This window comes from Notamacropus eugenii, chromosome 4, assembly GCF_028372415.1.
Source record: "Notamacropus eugenii isolate mMacEug1 chromosome 4, mMacEug1.pri_v2, whole genome shotgun sequence".
In the NCBI taxonomy this organism is placed as follows: Eukaryota; Metazoa; Chordata; class Mammalia; order Diprotodontia; family Macropodidae; genus Notamacropus; species Notamacropus eugenii.
Window position 1 is genome coordinate 356,466,634 of NC_092875.1, and position 19,833 is coordinate 356,486,466.

The window sequence follows — 19,833 nt, forward strand, 5'->3', positions numbered from 1 at the left end:
ACTGTCTTTTACTTTTCTTTGCATTCTAAGCACTTAGCACTGTGACTGGCACATAGTAGGTCCTTAATGAGTTAATTAGAATGGCACAGATGGAGGCTAAGGACTTTATGAGAAAGCAAGAAATCACAGAACAAAGCCAGAAGAATGGAAAAATGGAAGATAATGTGAAATATCTCATTGGAAAAACAATTGACCTGGAAAATAGATCCAGGAGAGACAATTTAAAAATTATGGGACTACCTGAAAGCCATGATCAAAAGAAGAGCCTAGACATCATCTTTCATGAAATTATCAAGGAAAACTGCCCTGAGATTCTAGAACCTGAGGGCAAAATAAATATTCAAGGAATCCACAGAACACCGCCTGAAAGAGATCGAAAAAGAGAAACTCCTAGGAACATTGTGGCCAAATTCCAGAGTTCCCAGGTCAAGGTGAAAATATTGCAAGCAGCTAGAAAGAAACAATTCAAGTATTGTGGAAATACAATCAGGATAACAAAAGATCTAGCAGCCTCTACATTAAGGGATCGAAGGGCATGGAATAGGATATTCCAGAAGTCAAAGGAACTAGGACTAAAACCAAGAATCACCTACCCAGCAAAACTGAGTATAATACTTCAGGGGAAAAATTGGTCTTTCAATGAAATAGAGGACTTTCAAGCATTCTTGATGAAAAGACCAGAGCTGAAAAGAAAATTTGACTTTCAAACACAAGAATGAAGAGAACCATGAAAAGGTGAACAGCAAAGAGAAGTCATAAGGGACTTACAAAAGTTGAACTGTTTACATTTCTACATGGAAAGACAATATTTGTAACTCTTGAAACATTTCAGTATCTGGGTACTGGGTGGGATTACACACACACACATGCACACACGCACACATACATAGAGACAGAGTGCACAGAGTGAATTGAAGAGGATGGGATTATATCTTTAAAAAAATGAAATCAAGCAGTGAGAGAGAAATATATTGGGAGGAGAAAGGGAGAAATTGAATGGGGCAAATTATCTCTCATAAAAGAGGCAAGCAAAAGACTCATTAGTGGAGGGATAAAGAGGGGAGGTGAGAGAAAAACATGAAGTCTACTCTCATCACATTCCACTAAAGGAAAGAATAAAATGCACACTCATTTTGGTATGAAAACCTATCTTACAATACAGGAAAGTGGGGGATAAGGGGATAAGCGGGGGGGGGTATGATAGAAGGGAGGGCATGGGGAGGAGAGTGCAATTTGAGGTCGACACTCATGGGGAGGGATAAGATCAAAAGAGAATGGAAGTAATGGGGGACAGGATAGGATGGAGGGAAATATAGTTAGTCCTATACAACACAACTATTATGGAAGTCATTTGCAAAACTACACAGATTTGGCCTATATTGAATTGCTTGCCTTCCAAAGGGAAGGGGTGGAGAGGGAGGGAGGTAAAGAAGTTGGAACTCAAAGTGTTAGGATCAACTGTCGAATAATGTTCTTGCCACTAGGAAATAAGAAATACAGGTAAAAGGGTATAGAAAGCTATCTGGCCCTACAGGACAAAAGAGAAGACGGAGATAAGGGCAGAGAGGGATGATAGAAGAGAGAGCAGATTGGTCATAGGGGCAATTAGAATGCTTGGTGTTTGGGGGGGGGGGGGATAAAAGGGGAGAAAATTTGTAACCCAAAATTTTGTGAAAATGAATGTTAAAAGTTAAATAAATAAATTTAATTATATAAAAAAAGGTATTTTGATTTACCATAAAAGGTAAGAATTCTCAATTTTTCAAAATACCTACAAGAATAAATTACATCCTTTTTAAACACTTTGTATGGTACTAAGAAAGCTGTGAAAGCTCACAAGGTTTATATCAATTAGTCTCTGCTTTCCACTTATTCATATTTTACCATACTCAAATTCTGGGAAATGATAATTTTGGCATTGGAACTTATTTTTGATAGGTAAAAAGGTTTTAAAGGAAAGGCACATTATTTGCATAAATAACCATAGTGCGTTAGATTTGCCCACATTTAGTGAAATGTAAAATCTGACAGCGTCTTGTTCTCTCAGGAGCAGAACGAATGCCTCTCAGCAAGTGTTTTATAGGAAAGAAAGCTTCATGCTAACAGAAATAGTTGTATAAAAGCGACTGGAAATGAATTGTGGTTTTTTTTGTTTGTTTTTTTTAACAGCTTAGAGCATTCAGACATTTTCTTTCAACTGCCTAAGATTCTTTGTTTCATTCAGTCATTTAAGTAACATTTTGCACCTATCAAGTGCAAAGCATTCTTGTTAGGTTCTGAGAAGTACTACAGAAATGAATAAAATTCAGATTCTACTTAGAGGACCTTACAATCTAGGAGAAATGACAAGTATGCAAATAGCTAGCAATTATGCAATAATTTAATGTGTGTAAAGTGTTTTTTGAGCCTCACAGCAACCCTGTGAGGCAGGGGTTATGATTATCATCTCCATTAGACAGTTGAGGAAACTGAGGATGAGAGAGGTTAAGTGACTTGCCCAAGGTCACACTCTTAGTAAGTGTCTGAAACAGGATTTAAATTCAGGTCTTCTTGACTTCCAGTCCCAAGTTCTATCAACCTGGCTACCTAATAGCTTAAATGTAATACAAAAAGTATGATATTACATCAATAAAGCACAACTATGACTCGGCGGCCATTTCTGACCAAAGAGTGGAAGGAAAGCTTGTTGAATAGGGCTATCACATTCCTCCTAAGTCTTCTGAAGGACAGACCTCTCTCATAGTGGTCTGTTACATTCCTGATAATACAGCAGGAAAAGAAGTGGTTTGTTAAGTCAGAAAACCGAAATTCAAATATCAGCTTTGCTACATCTTTAACCTTGGGCCAATAATTTCACCTGTCACAGCTTCAGCTTCCTCATCTGTAAAATGAGAATCATGATATGCTTTTGAGGCCCCACAACTATTCTGATTACCTCCTCAGGACACACTCCAGATTGTCAATACCTTCCCCAAAATATGGAGTCCAGAACTAAGCCAGAATACATGTAAATTAACTAGAGCGGGATTAGTCCTAGAGTTGTGAAATAAATTTTAAATTTTGCACCTGAAATCAGAGTTAAAGGGGACAGAAAGTACCAGAGCAATTTATACCTAAATGGGTTAACTTCCATTTTAAGACAGATCTGAAACAATAAGGACAGAGTTCTAAATTTTGGATCAAGGTAATGGAAAAATGGCACTTGATTTAAAAAAAAAATGTATCTGTAACTTTACACTGAGTCAACTTTTAAACAACAGCACCACCTGCTGTTTCAAGAAACAATAGGACGTTTTAATTTGCTAAGTGTTTTGAAGGAATCTATGCCGTTTCTGGTATGCTTCAGTTCAGTTTTATGAGCTGGCTGCATCTCTTGCTTTTTTTTTGTTTAGTTCTAAGAGTAATGTATTGAATATACACCATTAATTAAAGAATGTTTCATGTTTTATAAGCTTAAATTATGGTCCATTTGTTCAAAATGTTATTATAGAATTAACTTTCTTTTCTGTAGAAAAACTGAATATTTTTGATACTTCTTCAGCAAGAAGCTACAGCTATTGAATGTTCACCATTTAATTATCAAAATGTGTTGTCATAAGAAAATGCACCTCCTTCCTTTATAGAATACAAAGTAGTGAACCACGGGTATGAAATGTTGCATGGCCTATCAAAGTGTTGTTGATTTTCTTGTTCTGGTTTATAAGAAGTGGCAGGTCTGACCACATACCCCAAACCAAGACCCAGGCCTGGCTGTCAAACCAACATCCTCTGACAGCTCAAGGAACCACAATGTCTCTCCCCATTTCATTAGCCACCCAGGTGAAGGAAGAGGCCTAGGCCCTGACTGGCTTTCTCTGTAAAACCTCTTGGGACACTGTGGGCTTCTCCCCAATCTGCCACCCAGTATTACCTCAATGGCTTCTCTTGTGTCTTTTCCCCATCCCTATAGTAATTAATCAGTGGCTATTTAGAAGAAAATTTTCCCTCCCCCTTCACGTCCCATCCATCCTCCTTTACCACTATGCCCACTAGAATTCTCATTCCATAGCAAACAAATTTCTCTTCATTGTAGACCTCTTTTTCTCATTAGTGCAGAGACCTGGCTCTCCTCTGATTACAATGCATCCCTGGCTAGAGGGGGAGTGATGATATTCCTTGCTCCTTATTGTCACTCCGCAGACTCTTCCCTTGCTTCCTTCACTTAGTAGCCTTTTCTCTTTTGAATTCCACACAACTAAAATTTTCCTCCCAAATTGGCAGCTGTAGTATATTAACCCTCCTAGGACATTTTTCATGTTTCAAGGAGATTAGAATCTGACTTTTCTTCTCTCAACTCATGCCCTTATACTCAAGGACTTTATATTCATGTAGTTGTTCTATCAGTCTCTAACCTCCCAATTTACTAGACCTTCTTAAGTCCCACTTCAGACCAACTCCTTCACTTAACGTCAGTCACACATAACAATGGCTGCACACTACATCTAGCCATGAGTAGGAAGTCTGACATTCCTCTGTGACTCCACTTCTCCCTATGCTTCCTCCAACATGTACTACCCTCTTAGGCCATCACTCTGGCTCTTACTTCACTCACCTCTCTCCACTCTCATCAACAACCGTGCCGTCCCTGGCACATGTTCCCTTTTCCTGGCATTGCTCTTTTGTCAGACCTAAGCTCTGGATTACTCTTCACCATGAGAAGTTAAATGTAGAAAGAGGAAATCCCACAACCAGATGTGTTATTAACCCTCAACAAGTGCCTTGATGCAGCACTGACATTTACTCCTCTAACTGATTAGCCTCAAGAAGTTATTCCAAACTTTTTTTTTAAAATCCCTCTATCCTCCTTCAATTCTTTATTTTAGTAAGAAAAAAATGAGCCCACTCTACATGTGCTCTCTTCTTTCATTCTTTTCATCTCCCACTCTCTCCTCTTTCTGTCAGTCTCTGACAAGGTGGCTCTTCTCTACAGCCAGGCCAAATCTTCTACATGTGCACTTGATCCCCTTCCCTCCCATCCTCTCTAGCACACTGTCCTCTAATTTTCCTCTCCCCACAAACATCTTCCCCATCAATTTGTTTACTACCCAGTGCTTTCATAAGATGCTCTCTCCCCCATTTTTAAAAAACAAAACAAAAAACCCTAAACAAAAAAAAAAACAAACCACTTTACCAAATGCTACCATACCCTCAAACCATCATTGTAAAGATATCCTCTTGGCCAAACCCCTTGAAAAAATTGTCACTGCCTAAAATTCCTTTCCCCTTACATAACCTTTTGTGATTTGATTTCTAACCTCATCACTTAACTGAAACTATTCTCTCAAAAGTTACCAGTGATCTCTTACTTGCCAAATCTGATGGTCTTTTTGAGTTCTCATTCTTCTGGATCAGTATATCAGTGAGTGGAACATTTCTTAAATGAAAAAACCTAATGACCTTGAAGAAGATTAAATATTCTCTCCAATCAAAAGAAATACTACAAATACGTTCTAGGTCACATCACAGAAAGGTTATTCTGCAAAGAAAAAGTACTGGTTCAGGCAGATGTCATTCCCCTTTGTCTCTCTCCATACAAATGCTTCCAACCAGAAGTGTTGCTGCCTTAAACGGCAGAGGAATTTTCATCAAAACTGAAGGGTAATAACTGCTGGTAGATGGGCCCTTTTATGCCCTAAACAACTGGGAAGTGATGTCAATAGTTCTAGGCCTCAGATTCCCTGTCTTTAAAAGGAAAACGAGCTGATCTAAATAGCAGGGACCCTAGTACTCCTACCACAAAAGCAAAAAACAAAAAAACATTGTTTTCATTATACTTCTTTAGTTTATTCTAAAAATCAAGCCAACATAGTACCAAAAAAAAAAAAAACCCAAAAAAATCCCCCCCAAAAAAGCAAAACATGATCTCAGAGCTACATTACAAAGAATATTCTAAATTATCAAGTCACATTGTGGCAACACAGAGAAGTCCTAAATCCTTAGTAATTAGTGAACTGTTGATAAATATAAACTTTAATAAATTTGCTCAGAAAAATATACAAACTGTTAGGTGTGTGTGTGTTCATACCAGTCACAACCAGAATGCAAATTCTTTTGACCACTTTAATTATGAAGTCAATATTCCAATCTTATCTTCAATGAAATCTGTAGCTGTGAGGGAATAATTTTTTCTTTAAATATTTCACTAGTTCACGTCTTGACTGGAGAATCTCAACTTCATGATATGGAATCTGTTAGAAAAATAAATAGATATTTGACCAAAAATTATTCCATTTAGAGGGTGTGAATGTGACAAGATTCAAATAGCAATGTTTTTAGACATCAGACAATCAATTAATGTTTGCGGGTGAATGCCCCCTTCTTCCCACGGTAGCAGCAAGCACCCCAGCATACACAGGAGGGTCAGCTACACAGGTTTTTAGATCTGCTTTTCTAAAAGGAAAGTAACTTTTGAAGGTTCAACAATCTTCTTTAATTACACTCACCAGTAGAGAAAATACAAGCAGAGAAACAAAGACCAAGAGACAGGGCTTCTAACTATCTGACCATAAGCAGAGTAGAGTGTGTGTGTGTCTGTGTATCAGAGATCAACAAACAGATCCGACTGTCCCACCATCACATACATACATACATACATACATACATACATACATACATACATACATAGTTACCAGAGACAGAAGCGTCAACATCTGACTTTTCAAAGGTGGGGTGGAGGTGGGGGCTCTTTAAAGGTCACCCAGAGTCTCATCTGGCAGACAAACCTCCCACAGCGTAAACCCCAAAAGCAAAACCTGACTTCAGAGTATATAGAGAGCCAGAAGGCCTCACAACTCACATGGTTCAGTGCCTAATTACCATAAGGTATGAAAGCCTTCAAGCAAGCAAACCTCCCCATAAGCAAACTTTCCCTTTAAACACGTTCCTCCCACAATGGGCTCCATTTCAGGCCTATTTATGGGCGGGATAAGATCTTTAATTCTCATTACACCCACTTATACAGCTACCACCATAGTTCAGGCCCTCAATACCACTTCACCTTAATTACTGAAAAAGCCTAATCTCCCTGTTTCGAGTCTGACCACCTTAATCCATCCTATATGCTGCTGCCAAAGTAATTTTCCACGTGACTCCCCTACTCAATCAACTCCAGTGGCCTAATATATAGGCTCAAAGCCTGTTTAGTTTTCAAAGACCTTGACAAACTTGTCCCAACTTCTGTTTTCCAGTGTCATACTTCCCTTCCTTCACTCTGCCACTCAGCTAAACTGGCCTTATCTCTGTTCCTCATATGAAATATCTTATCTCCTGTCTCTGCCCCTTTCTAATGGCTCACTCATGTTTGGAAGGGACTCTCTCCTCACCTCTACCCTCAAAGAATCCTTGCTTCCTTTATGGTGCAGCTGAAAGCATCATCCAAATGAAGCATTTCCTGATAATTCCAATTGCTAGTACCTTTCTTCCCAAACTACTTAGTATTTAGCTACTATCACTCTTTATGTGTGCATCCTCAGCAGCTGGCAGAGAGTGTCCTACCCATTGTAGATGAGTGATAAAGCTTGTTAATTGATATGTGCAAAGTACCATGGGAGTTTTAAGCATGAAATATGGTCCCTTCCTTCAAGAAATTTACAATTAGTTGTGAATGTAACACTTCGTTCTGGGTTGGTCAAAAAAGGCTTGATAGAAACTGATTAGGTACTTGAAGGACAAAGAAAATTGAGATATACAGACAGAAAAAAGGACAGAAGTCCAGGTGGGAAGCACTGAATTTAGAAGGACAGCATGATCAAAGGCAGGAGAGTATAAGGCAAATTCTGAGCATAATAAGACTAGTATGCCATTCAATTCAATAGGCATTTTTAAAGCAACCGTTAGATCCCAGGTACTGGGGATATAAAGCCAAAAAACAACCATCCTTCCCCTCAAGGCATTTATGTTCTTCCACAGAAGGCAAGGACATAGGGCCTAAGAAATGGATAGGGTCTGAGCCCATAGTTTGGTTCCATTAGTATAAGGAAATGCCTTCTGCCAGTGGAGATCAGCAACTTCTCTGCAACTCACTGTTTAAAGACTTGCCTGAGCACTGAAAAGTTAAGAAGTTACTTGCCTAGGGTCACACAACCAGTATGTGCCTGAGATGGGGCATGAACTCAGCTCTTCTTGGCTCTGAGGACAGACAGACTCACTATACAGAGGAAAATAAAAGTAATTTTGAGGTGGGGGAAGCACTAACACCTGAAAGATCAAGGAAGACTTTTATAGGAAGTGGCCTGAGTTGTGCTTTAAAAGAAGCCAGGGTTCCTATGAGGTAGTGCTGAGTAGGAAGAACATTACAGACACAGATGGCCTAGAGTATGAGGGAGAGTGAAGGGGAGCAGCAAGTAAAGCTAAAATGAAGTAGATATTGAGGAAAGAACAGTAGTGCAAGATAGGACTGGAAAATAGGGTTGGGGCCTGACTGTGGAGCACTTTGAAGACTAAAGTTGAGGAATCTATCTTTTTGCAAAATGTTATGTTAAATGTTCTTTATTATGCGAGTTATTCTTCTATGGACAATGAATAATTATAACATGATGGAGAGTATTTTAGGAAGGAAAATGTGGAATGGAAAGGACACAGGACAAAACAGAATGGAGAGATGCAGAGAAATTATTAGGAGGTTCTATTAATGACACAGAAAGACTAAAAAGGTCAGGAACCTACTCGAGCCTATATTTCAGTGGACAGATGTTGATCCTCATCAACGAGTATACACTACAGACATTCAGGATATTATTTGGCAGTTCTTGTAAAATATATTTAAAAAAATAAGTATGGTTATACATATTAAGAGGGAGTAAGGTTTAATAGTTTTTAATGGCTCTAATGGTTACTTTGATCTACTTAATTTCAGAAAAATTCACAGAAAGAAATGATATTGCATAGAATTTCAACCTTCTCTGTAGTCGAATTTTGAGGCTGAAAAAGATGATAGTACAGAGAATGCTACTAACTAGCTCTACTTCTGTAAACCTCTATCTGTGTAAATTCTAACATTTAAGAAAATGATAAATTAGGGATGATTATTTATATAATAAAAGGTTTATGTATAGGGTTCATTTTCACCTACGTTTAAATACTGTGGGAAAAGATATATTAACAGCCACAACATTTTTACAAGTAAAAATTGTTTAGATATGGAAAGATTTCATAAAATTATAATATAATCAAGGAGAAAATGTAATTCAACACAAATTCAATTTGTACAACATTCACAAATAAAACTTCATCTGTATTTATCTAAAACTAATTACTTAGGGTAGTTGAATGTCCCCCTATTAGAAGTGACTTTTTTGGGTCAGTAGGGAGATCTATTTAATGTTATCAATAATATAATCTTAAATTAAGAATGAACTTTTTGTAGCAAAAATATGTTAAATTGTACCTGTATAACTTCATAACCAAGTAACTGTAGGTGTCTTTGCTTAATAGCTTCTTTTCCTAGTAAGTGGTGGCTATTCAAACAAAATCTTTTTTGATCATCAAGGCAAAGAGCTAATCTGTACATAAAACAAATATGACAGTTAACTTTTTAAAATACCAACAGATTGCTTGTAATACTATGAATTTCTAATCACAATTAAATAAAAATATCATTTTAGAACTGTGGTAAAATAGCAGATCAAAAGCTATGTGAGATCTTGTATCACCAAAAGCTAAGTTGGAATAATTATATTTTTGGTTTTCCCTTAATAACAATAATAGTTAATAATTGTTAGTATTTATGCAATGCTCACTACGTCCCAGACAGTGTGCTAAGCACTTTATTTATCTCATTTGATCCCCACAACCATCCAGGATATAGGTGGTATTATTATCCCTATTTTACAGTTGAGGAAACTGAGGCAAACAAGTGAAGTGAATTGTCCAGGGTCCCACAGCTACTAAGTATCTGGGGCAAGGTTTGAACTCAAGTCTTTGAACTCCAGGCCTGGTGCTGTACACACAGGCAACCTAGCTGCCTCCCAACTTTTTAGCAAACATTCATCAGTGTTCATTATTTAAGCAATTAAACTGCCAGTTTATACTGGGATGTAGATGTTGCTATAGTATTTTGAAAATACATCATTAGGAACTTAAAATTTAAGTTTCCTGAAGACTGGGACTGTTCAGGTTTTGATTTCCCACAGCCTTATGGTGTTCAACACATAACAGACACTTAATGTTTAATGATTTTAAGCAATATTCTGTAATGTATAGTGGCTTTTACTACCTGTGATGGTTAAAATAGAGTACCTATTAGCTAAGTATGAAGAAAACAGAAGAGCCAAGACTGTTGATATGTAATACTAGCTCTTCATTAATTGGCTATGCGACTTTAACTTTTGGAACCTTAATTTCTATGTCTACAAAATGAAGGGGCTCGACTAGATATGACCTTTGAGATACCATTTACCTCAAAGATTCTCTGAGATCTGATTAGAAAAAAATATTGATAGAGAGGTAAGTATTTTTTTTGAAAAAATTCACAAAAAGCATAAGATATCAAGACATCAAGTATATTATCATGAGAATCTTTTTAAGGAAAAGATATGTGGCAACTTGCCTTTATAATTCTCATCATGTAAACAACATAATGCTTTTCTGTACCTTTTATACACATCTTCATCACTTGTAAATGGTAATACAAATCCTTCTTCATCTACTTTAATCTCAATATCTGAGTGACAGAAAAAAGGAAAACATCTTCATATATATACATACGTATGTATGTATATATATGTGCATATATATGTATACCATTACAAATAATATTTTATTTGTGCTATTTTTCAGTCTTCCAAATTACATTGATGGTTTTAAAAACTATGACCATAACCAAGGAATATTCAAATTTCGATATAACATTGATCCAATAAGTCAACTCTACAAAAATTATATGGATCCCATTAAAAAATCCAGCTTATTATTTAACAAAACCAAAAAGTATCAAATTTCTTGAAGCAAATTCAGACACTTGTGGGCTACTGGATCCTAAGCAAATCATTTAACCTCTTACAAACATTAAAATGCTTTATAAATGTAAGTTTTCTATTCTAATTTAAATAGGCTTAGCAACACTAAAGCAAGTAGTACAAATCTTAGGTTTTGAGGATTGTGGTTAGATTTGTATTAACACTTTCTTTCTCCCCATTACAAATCTAACAGGACACACTCAAATGAGTCCAGTGAGGGAGTTCAAAGAGTGGTTTTAACTTGGGATTTTTTTGTTGCAAAGAGAGCCCAGTATAAAAACTCTCTCCATTCTACTAATCCAGAATGGAAATCTGAAACCAGTAATATATATTCAGTTGCAAGATCTAAACTATCTACCTGATTCTGAGGCCAGCTCTCCCTCTACTATTCCAAGGGCCTTGGATTTTAGATGAAGATTTGAAAAATAAACAAAGTAGTATACTTCTTATGATGGGCACTTACCATAGTATATTTACTAGCCCCTAAAGATATCCTGTACCAGAACTTCTAGTGAATAGGAAATGTAGGGGTTGATGAATTCAAAAGTCACTTCCAGGTTTAAATCTATCTATAATCCTATAACGATAGGTATACTTCAGATAATGTTGTCCCAATTCTGTCATTAACAGATTATCACCCAAACCTAATGTAACATTATGAAATGCACTATTCAGTCTCTGATTTATATTATCAACTATACCCTGAAGCATCCTTCTATGTCATGTGCTGTAGTAACACATTCGTGTAGACCTAATTCTCTTCTTGATTACAGATCCTCAGGCTTCATGGCACCACTGGAAGTTTTTACATTTCCTGTCCTTGTGGTGCAATGTACATGTTATTTCATGCCACAGTGTGAAGCAAACTACTTTCTGTAGGCTAAGATACCCTTCAAGGAAAGAGCCCCTCAGAATAGCAGCATTGTTCACCTGCTTGATGTTTTCTTTTCCTTCTCTCAAAACCTTTCTCACTGTTAATTTTTTATTATGCATTTTCCCCCACTCTGATGTAATTCCTTTAGGAGAGTTTAAATTTATTGTAGTTCTATATGTGGTGTCTATTATAAAATAGTATTATCGAAATCTCAAAAAGGTAATAAATTTTTAGCTTACCTACTGTGTAACAATAGGGTGTTGAGACTTTTGAAGCAAAATATATTTTTGCTTTTAAAAGGTCAATTAGTCCAACTGTAACAGTTTTATAAAATTGAAGATCTACGGGGCTCTCCAGGAGATAAGGTGGAATGAGAAATGATTTCACTTGATACTGTGGAAGCAGTTTAGGACCCTATAAATTATAAACATAAGACAAATAAAATATATGGCAAACCTTTTTAAATTAGTGAAGAACTTGAATAAAATAGTGTACTGCTTTTGAAAAAGAGTGAATCTTCCAGAATAAAAGTGTGATGCTCATTTGCAGAGATGCCTCACTAAAAAGAATACCATAATTATTCCTAATAAATATTAACTGAATTATAATAGATGAAGAATATTAAGTTTGATGCCTTTTGTTTTAATAACATCTTTATTTCATTACCCTTCCCACCTTCCCCTACCCAGCAAATTTTCCCTTTCAGCAGATAATCATCTAGAGGCAAGTCTAGAGAATAAGACAGAAGATCTAAATGGGCAATGTCAGTTTGGATGTGTACTAGTTAACACACACACGCACACCTTTTTTAGCCTTATTTCACATTGTTTCTCTTCATTCACTCTACACTACATGTAAAAGTTGCCATTAGCTGTTCCCCTCAATTGCTTTTCCAACTTCTTCTGTTCTGAGGCATTTTACTATGTCCAGGCTTCAGTCTCTCTCTGTCTCCTTCTCACACCTACCCCCTTCATTTACCTTGTGATTACTTATCTTTGTGTAAGGAGCTTGTCCCCAAATGAATGTAAGATTGAATGTCCTTGAAGACACTCTCATTTCTGTCTCTATACTGTCAAAGCCTAACAATGTGCCTCCCTTAAATATAATTGTTTTATAAAGGTATATGGAACTGAATTTCACTTTAGCATGACTACAAATTAATGACACTGAATTTCTTTAGTCTTGTAAACTAACTCTGAAGACTCAAGAGCTTCAAAAGTGGCAGCAGTGCTGGATTAAGTACATACAAGCTTCCCAGAGTGTCAATATTGAATACTTGGTATGCTGGTACAAAAAGTCAGTTTCATTATTTTAGTCACTTCTTATAGGTGCATCCATTCCACCATATTTGGTGAGAGAAACAAGTCCTAACATCTCTTCAAGTTAAGCGTGCATAACTAAAATCATATATGATTCTCAAAGCTTATACTATTTTCTGCTTGCCCTGGAAACTCTGAAATTTAGCTACAATATTCCTAGTAGTTATCTTTTTGGGATCTCTTTCACGAGGTGATCAGTGGACTCTTTCCATTTCTATTTTCCCCTTTGGTTCAAGAACATCAGGGCAGTATTCCTGGCCGTTGGAACAAATTGTTCTTAACCCATACATTCCACCAGGGGAAGTCTTCACTTGCTTGAGGCAGATATCCCCCTAACTCACCGAAGGGCTTGAGACCCCTTGGTTACCCTCAACCTGGTTTAGCCCATCTGCCAAAACAGTTTTGGGGACAGGAGGGTTGACGGCTGTGCATGCTACAGCTTCTTGGAGCCACAGGTAAGAGCTGAATAGAACAGGTAGACACCAAAAGTGGAAAGCACTTGAAGTCCTGAAAAGGGCTCAGCAGCCATCACACCCGAGGTACTAATCTTCTCTGAACACACCCTACACATGTAACATCAAATTTTTAACATATCAAATAGACATCTACGGATTCAACATTCATCAGAACTATCACATAAAGATTCTTGTAATACTCACTGGATATCTCTATGGTTATTTAGAACTACTGAGCTAAGATATTTTTAAAGACACAGTGAAAGAAAAAGGGCTGTTTAGCTTAGAGAAGAAAAGGGCTAAGGAATGATAATCACTGACCTCAAGTGTAAAAAAAGTTCTCATGGGAAGAATGTTAGAGCATTTGTATCTTTTCTGTATACAAAAAAAAAAATCAATTGGAAATGAACTTAAAGCAAAAGAAACTTGCAAGACATAAAAAAAAAAAAAGTAGTGTTTAATCACCAGGGCAACAAAATACTAAGACAATGTAATAGGTCGCCAAGGAAAAAGCAAAATTTCCTACCTTATAGAAGGGACACTCCAAGACGACTGTTAAATAAATTTGAGTCAGCTGGGCCAGACTTGATCTATTTAAATCCAATTCCTGGGCTGAAATGAAAGTCATCAAAAGCCAAAGTATTTTTAAGAGTTCTAAAGAAGTCAAAACTAAGAAATGGAGACTGATGAAGGTATACACAATCACTTATTGTAAAATATGACTAATGTATTTTTATGAGGTTAAACCGAGAATGGCCTATGTAGCTTTTCCTTTCAATCATGTTACTTCTAAGCAATAAAGTTCTGGGTTCTAATTCTTTTCTTCATAAAAGTCACAAAAGAATTAATGTCACTATACATAATTTTCATTACTTACAGTGTCATACCACCCAACACTATTGGGACAACCTCACAAAGAAATAGTCTGCAATCATAACTCATGTTAATATAGTTCCTTATGGTTTTTAAAGCACTTTCCTTAAACAACTCTGAGAAGTAGGTACTGCAAGTATTGTTATGCCTGTTTTGCTAAAAGCTCCAAGCAATTAATAGACTTGTCCAAGGGTTATGGACCTAGTGAACTTGAAAGCAGAAATGCAACTCAGGTCTTTGCTGATTTCAAGGTCAGCACTTTTTCCACTACACTTCATTGCCTTTCATTACAATATGCTGACTTGTGATTTCCACACACTAGTAGTAGATCTAAAAACATTACTCTCTCCCTGTGCAAAAAAGATTCACTAACTCCCTATTGCAAACAAGATAAACTTCAGTTTATCTGGCTTCAGTTTACTTTGCAGACTAATTTGACAATGCTCACCTTCATTCAGCAAATATTCCAGCCTAAAGTTTTGATATCTATTTCCTGAAGCTGACATACTATCACTTAAATTTGTGCATTCTTGAAGGCCATCCTCTGCCATGGGAAGATGCCTCTTCCCTTCATCATCTCTAACTTTCAAAGTTTCTTTACCTTCAAGGTTCAACTTAGATGTCACCTCCTCCAACAAGCTGTCCCTGATTTCACCGACTAAATGTTATCGCACATCTCAAATTTTCTTAGGGCATTGACAGTTTTTCTTAACACCCACTATTCCCTACTTGTAACATACTTATCCAGGCAACTGTCTTCTTTCACCCAAATTAGAACAGAAACCCCTCTCTGGTGCCCAGCACGGTGCCTTGTATCTAGCCAGCACTTGAGGTTTGCTGAACTGATCTTATAAATGAATGGAAAAAGTCTATAAAGGAAAAACTTGTCCCTTCTTGCAACAGTTTTAAAATGTTATTGTGGCTATTATTTTTCCTGGGAACACTGTATGCATTCTACAAACTGTATGCAGAATGTGGAAATGCTGTGTGATTTTGACACAAGGCCAAAAATCAATATGCTATACATAAAGTTTATTTTGAATAGGATATAATATCTTTCATCTCTTGATCACATAATCTTTCCATCCTGCCATGCCTCATGCCATCCTTTAGTATTTTAAAATTTGTCTGTAGCATGGTGATACAAATGAAATTGATTTGCATGAGATATCAGACTGGGATTTTAGAGACACTATGATACATCTCCTCACATTCAGATGAATAAAAGAACACTGGAATCAGAGAACCTGGTTTCAATGCTGGCTTTTAATTAAAGTTTTAGGCTTGTAGCCCCAATTACTTTTTAGATAATTTGAAACAGACAACAGACATTTCAAACTCAGTAAGTCCAAAACAATTTACTTTCCCCATAAACCCTCTCCTCTTTCAAACTTTCTTATTACTATCTTCACAGTCATAACCACCTCAGTCTTCCTCTACTTCTCTGTCTCACCTTCACTCCTATCATTTATCAACTTGTGTCCTTTCTCTCCACTCACACAACCACCATCCTATTGAAAATCCCTTATCATCTCATGCCTGGATTACTACAATATTCTCATTGGTCTCCCTGACTCAAATTTCTCCCCACTTCAATACATCCTGCACTTGGCTGACAAAGTGACTTTCCTAAAAGCAGAGATCTGACCATATTAACCATATTATTTAATAAACTCCAGTGGTTCCCTATTGCCAAGATCAAATATTAGATCCTCAGCTTGACATTTAAATAAAGCCCTTCACAACCTAGCCCTTTCCAACCTTTCTATTCCTCTTGAAGTACTCCACAATTCAGCAACACTGCCTTCTTGTTATCCCTTATATATGCCACTCCATTTTCAAAGTCCATGCCTTTTCTCTAATTCTCTAATTTATTAATTCTCTCCAAGCTCTCCTTCCTCACCTCAGTCTCCTGGATCCCCTCAAGACTTAGCTTATATCTCACCTTCTGCAGGAATCCTTTCCCAGTCTTCTTCACCATTCTAGTCTCTCTCTTCTAGGATTACCTCATTTGCACTGTATATATGTCCTAGGTACATTTAGTTGCATGTTTTCTCTCCTACTAGAATGTGAGCCTTCCTTTGTATCCCCAGTACTTATTATCACAGTGATTGGCACATATCAAGTACTTCATAAAGGCTTGTTGACTGCTACTTACTACTACTGTGACTTATGGCAAATCCTTAGAACTTACTTGTCTTGATTTTCTTTTCTGTAAAATGGGAGAGCACATCTAAGGTCTTTTTTACCGTAGAACGTTAGGCCCAAATGTCTCAAATACCAAGGCTCAATAAAAGAATGGAATATACATATGGAACCTGAAGAGTACCACCAACTTAAGAAAGATAAATCCTTGCCCAATTCAAAACCTTTCTGAACTGCACCTTTCCGCACCAAAAGCTAACAAGGCTCCTCATGATGGAAGAAGTTATCTGTGAGTAACTTACCTTGTAATTTCTGAAGAAAATATGGGCTAAATAACTTTGCCACATAATTGACTGGGTGGCGTCCAATCAGGGTGCATGAATGGAGAAGATTCAACAGGGTTTGAGGAGGAAAATATTTAAAGCGAGTTCTTATTGTATTTTCAAGCTTCCTAAAAAAGAATGCAGCATTTGGGGGCACATAATTGAGTTTCCCAAATGTTACAATCAAGTGAGAAACCTGGACAGGGGAAAATGTTTCAGCCTGGTAAACAAAACTTTCTGCTACTGCATCAAAGATAGGTTTTGAAAGAATCAATTTTTTATTGCAGTACTGCATGACTTTGCTGATAGATTCAGGATGCATAGTGAGAGAACATGTGGAAACACGTTGCTCAAGGGCTTGTGTGAAAAATTTGTCAGTGTAACCAAAGTGTATGAAACCCTCTAAGACTTTTCCTAGCTCTTCACTGGTAAAATGAGAGACAAATCTTATTGAATGTATACAGAGCTTTACAACCAAAGGAAAAGCTCTAGTTTGGTTGAGAACCACCAAGGCATTCAGTATTTGGCTTGTGATTTTAGGACTAAATTTGTAAACTAATGAAATACAGAGGTTGTTTAACTGATCCAAAAAGTCCTGATGCTGAACTGTTTCTCCAAAAGCAGCTTGAAGCAATGTATAAATTGCTACCATCTCCTCAGGTGTACATTCTTGCAATTTTTTACCTTGAAGCTGAAGTATAATCTCCTTTAGCATTGCACAATTTGAGTTTTGGAGTTCAATCATACATTTGCCAAGAATACAAAGATTATGAATTGTCAAGTGACCCTGCTGAAGTCGATTCTGGCACTCTGTCACTAGATTTACTAGTAAATTACTCTGGGGTTCCACATGTAATTCCATCAAAGCTTGCAAAGCAGTCACCAGACTAGTATCTGAAAGATTTGTGGACTCATATTCAAACTGAAAGCATAATGCTCTGAAGACTTCACTCTCCAAGACTGTCTTTGGAATTTTTTGGTCACCTTCCTCCCGTTCCACTTCAGAGACCCGATACAAAGCTGCTGCCGCCATAGTATCTGACAAGGTTTCCAATGTGCTTACAAATTTTAACACCTGTTCAGATGAAGTGAAAGTATTTAGGTCCTTATAAAACCTGTGATCATCCACATGACTATTATTTTGTTCAAACCTGTCCCATGCTGCTGTTTGGAAAAGCACAGACCCACCAACTGGGTGAAGTTTACTCCCTTTTTCTGAGTGATACTTCCTATAGCATGCATGATGAAAATAGTCTCTGAATTGTTCTAGTTGCAGGGAAAAACACCTGTGACACGTGATTTTTCTGCCCTTCTTGTTATAAGGGCTCAAATATTTTCTTAGACATGCCAAAATTCTGCAAGTTTGAAGGCCAGATGAATAAAAATGAGACCTGGGTAAAGTGATCAAGGCCATATGTGATGATGGAATAGGATCAGCTGCCCATCTTGAATACAGCCTAGAATAAAAACAGGAAAATAAAACTTTACTTTTATTTTCTCAGAAACATCCACATAGCCACAAAACAAATCACTCAATATTTATGATACTGAGAATTCTGCAAGAGGGGAAATAGTGTGGCAATAAAATTGAATATACAGTCTAAATGAAATCATAGTAGCTGACACGGAATGGCACTTTGAGCCTTGCAAAGTACCTTGCGAGTCATTACCTCACTTGATCCTCTCGACAACTCTGCGTGGCATGCAATATAGGGGCCTTAGTACAAATGAGAAAACAGGCCAAAAGGCTTGCCCAGGGTCACATAACAGTGTGGGTGAGGGCAGGCACGGTTTCACTTTTTGTACTTCCAGTACCTAGCCCAGAACCTACCTAGGAGGCTTAATAGGCGCTTTGTGATCAAAATGGCAGAATTTGCACGTGGGTTTGTTTCCCTGACTCCAGACCCACCTCTCTGTTCCCTACACCACGGCTGCCTTTAAAGAATCAATGAATTAATTCCACCCCAACTTCTCCTAAGTTTCAAAGTGACCCAATTTCGGATAAATCAATGTGAAACTTAAAGCATGAGGCAGGTATATGCAGATCAAAGCTCTTCCACCGGGGAAGGTGCTGACTTGCTCTGGACTCCAGACTAAAGCAGGGTGAGGGAGGAGGAAATGGGAAACCAAAGCGTGGGCTTTAAGAGGGAGCGAAGAGAAAGGCCCACTCGGTCACGCAGTGACCTCATGCGGAGCACCCCACCGTCACAACCACTCCTCCGTGTCATCTTTAAAGGGTTGAACTCAGAAAATCCGAACACATGCGCATGCGCACTGGCCCTCTGATGGCCCTTCCGCCAGGCCCCTCCCTTTAATCCCGACCTGCCTTGCTTCACATACTAGGAATGAGAGATTGGAATGGGACGTACGAAGAAAGTTTCATTGCGGAAAACTACATTTCCCACAAGGCAAAGAGAATGCCTACAAGTCCCACTGTGCCCCCTGTCTTACCTTTGCCCTAACTGCGGTCTCTCCAACAGACAGATCTAGAGGTTCGCCTTTCCCTCGGTCAAAAGCTCACCGGCGTACGAGAGGCCTGGGCATGCGCACTCTGTAGTTACTCCAAGCAGGACGCCCTTTACAACACCAGCGAGCTGGGTGCTGCAAGAAGCCGGAACCAAGTGAGGCCGACACCCCGGAATGCCTCGTGAGTGTTTCCTGGTGAAGTAGTGTGGGAGAAAGAGGGGGGTCGCAGCAGTAGCTCCGGGGCTCAAGAGAGAGTTAGACCCATTCAGAAAGCGGTCTTGCCCGTGACCTCTGGGTCGTTCGGCGGACACGTGCTGTGCTCCGATGGCCGGCCGTGTGCTCAGTGGGATGAAACTCAGCTGCCGCGGACGCGAGGGCCCCGAA

The 19,833-nt window shown here is 38.0% G+C and overlaps 2 protein-coding genes across 7 annotated transcripts in view; one reads left to right on the plus strand and one right to left on the minus strand.

Moving 5' to 3' along the window:
• Nucleotides 1–5,801: 5,801 nt before the first annotated feature.
• On the minus strand, nt 5,802–19,572 carry FASTKD3 (FAST kinase domains 3). 6 transcript variants are annotated; one of them, XM_072605402.1, is made up of 8 exons: nt 19,435–19,572; nt 16,963–18,440; nt 14,169–14,254; nt 13,964–14,017; nt 12,108–12,282; nt 10,630–10,699; nt 9,425–9,539; nt 5,802–6,227 (listed from the first exon to the last, which is right to left on the minus strand). In XM_072605402.1, the coding sequence occupies exons 2-8, from the start codon at nt 18,395–18,397 to the stop codon at nt 6,132–6,134; spliced, it is 2,031 nt and encodes a 676-aa protein (XP_072461503.1). In that variant the 5' UTR covers nt 18,398–18,440; nt 19,435–19,572; the 3' UTR covers nt 5,802–6,131. The 6 variants fall into 6 exon arrangements, with proteins under 6 accessions (XP_072461503.1, XP_072461504.1, XP_072461505.1 ...); XM_072605403.1 differs by lacking the exon at nt 19,435–19,572 and adding an exon at nt 19,187–19,302; XM_072605404.1 differs by lacking the exon at nt 13,964–14,017.
• Nucleotides 19,540–19,833, plus strand: part of MTRR (5-methyltetrahydrofolate-homocysteine methyltransferase reductase) — a 42,686-nt gene continuing 42,392 nt past the window's right edge. Inside the window, exon 1 of the mRNA XM_072605400.1 lies at nt 19,540–19,630. The gene's annotated coding sequence lies outside the window, so the exon portion shown is untranslated. The remainder of the gene's footprint in view (nt 19,631–19,833) is intronic.

Excerpts from the sequence above, each read along its gene's own strand:
- FASTKD3 (XM_072605402.1), bottom strand. The coding sequence starts at position 18,397 with ATGGCCTTGATCACTTTACCCAGGTCTCATTTTTATTCATCTGGCCTT. Across the intron at positions 14,018-14,168 it reads TGGAGTGTCCCTTCTATAAG|AAAAGATACAAATGCTCTAA; the intron begins GTAGGAAATTTT and ends TTTTGTATACAG. Across the intron at positions 6,228-9,424 it reads TTGGTTATGAAGTTATACAG|ATTCCATATCATGAAGTTGA; the intron begins GTACAATTTAAC and ends TTTTTCTAACAG.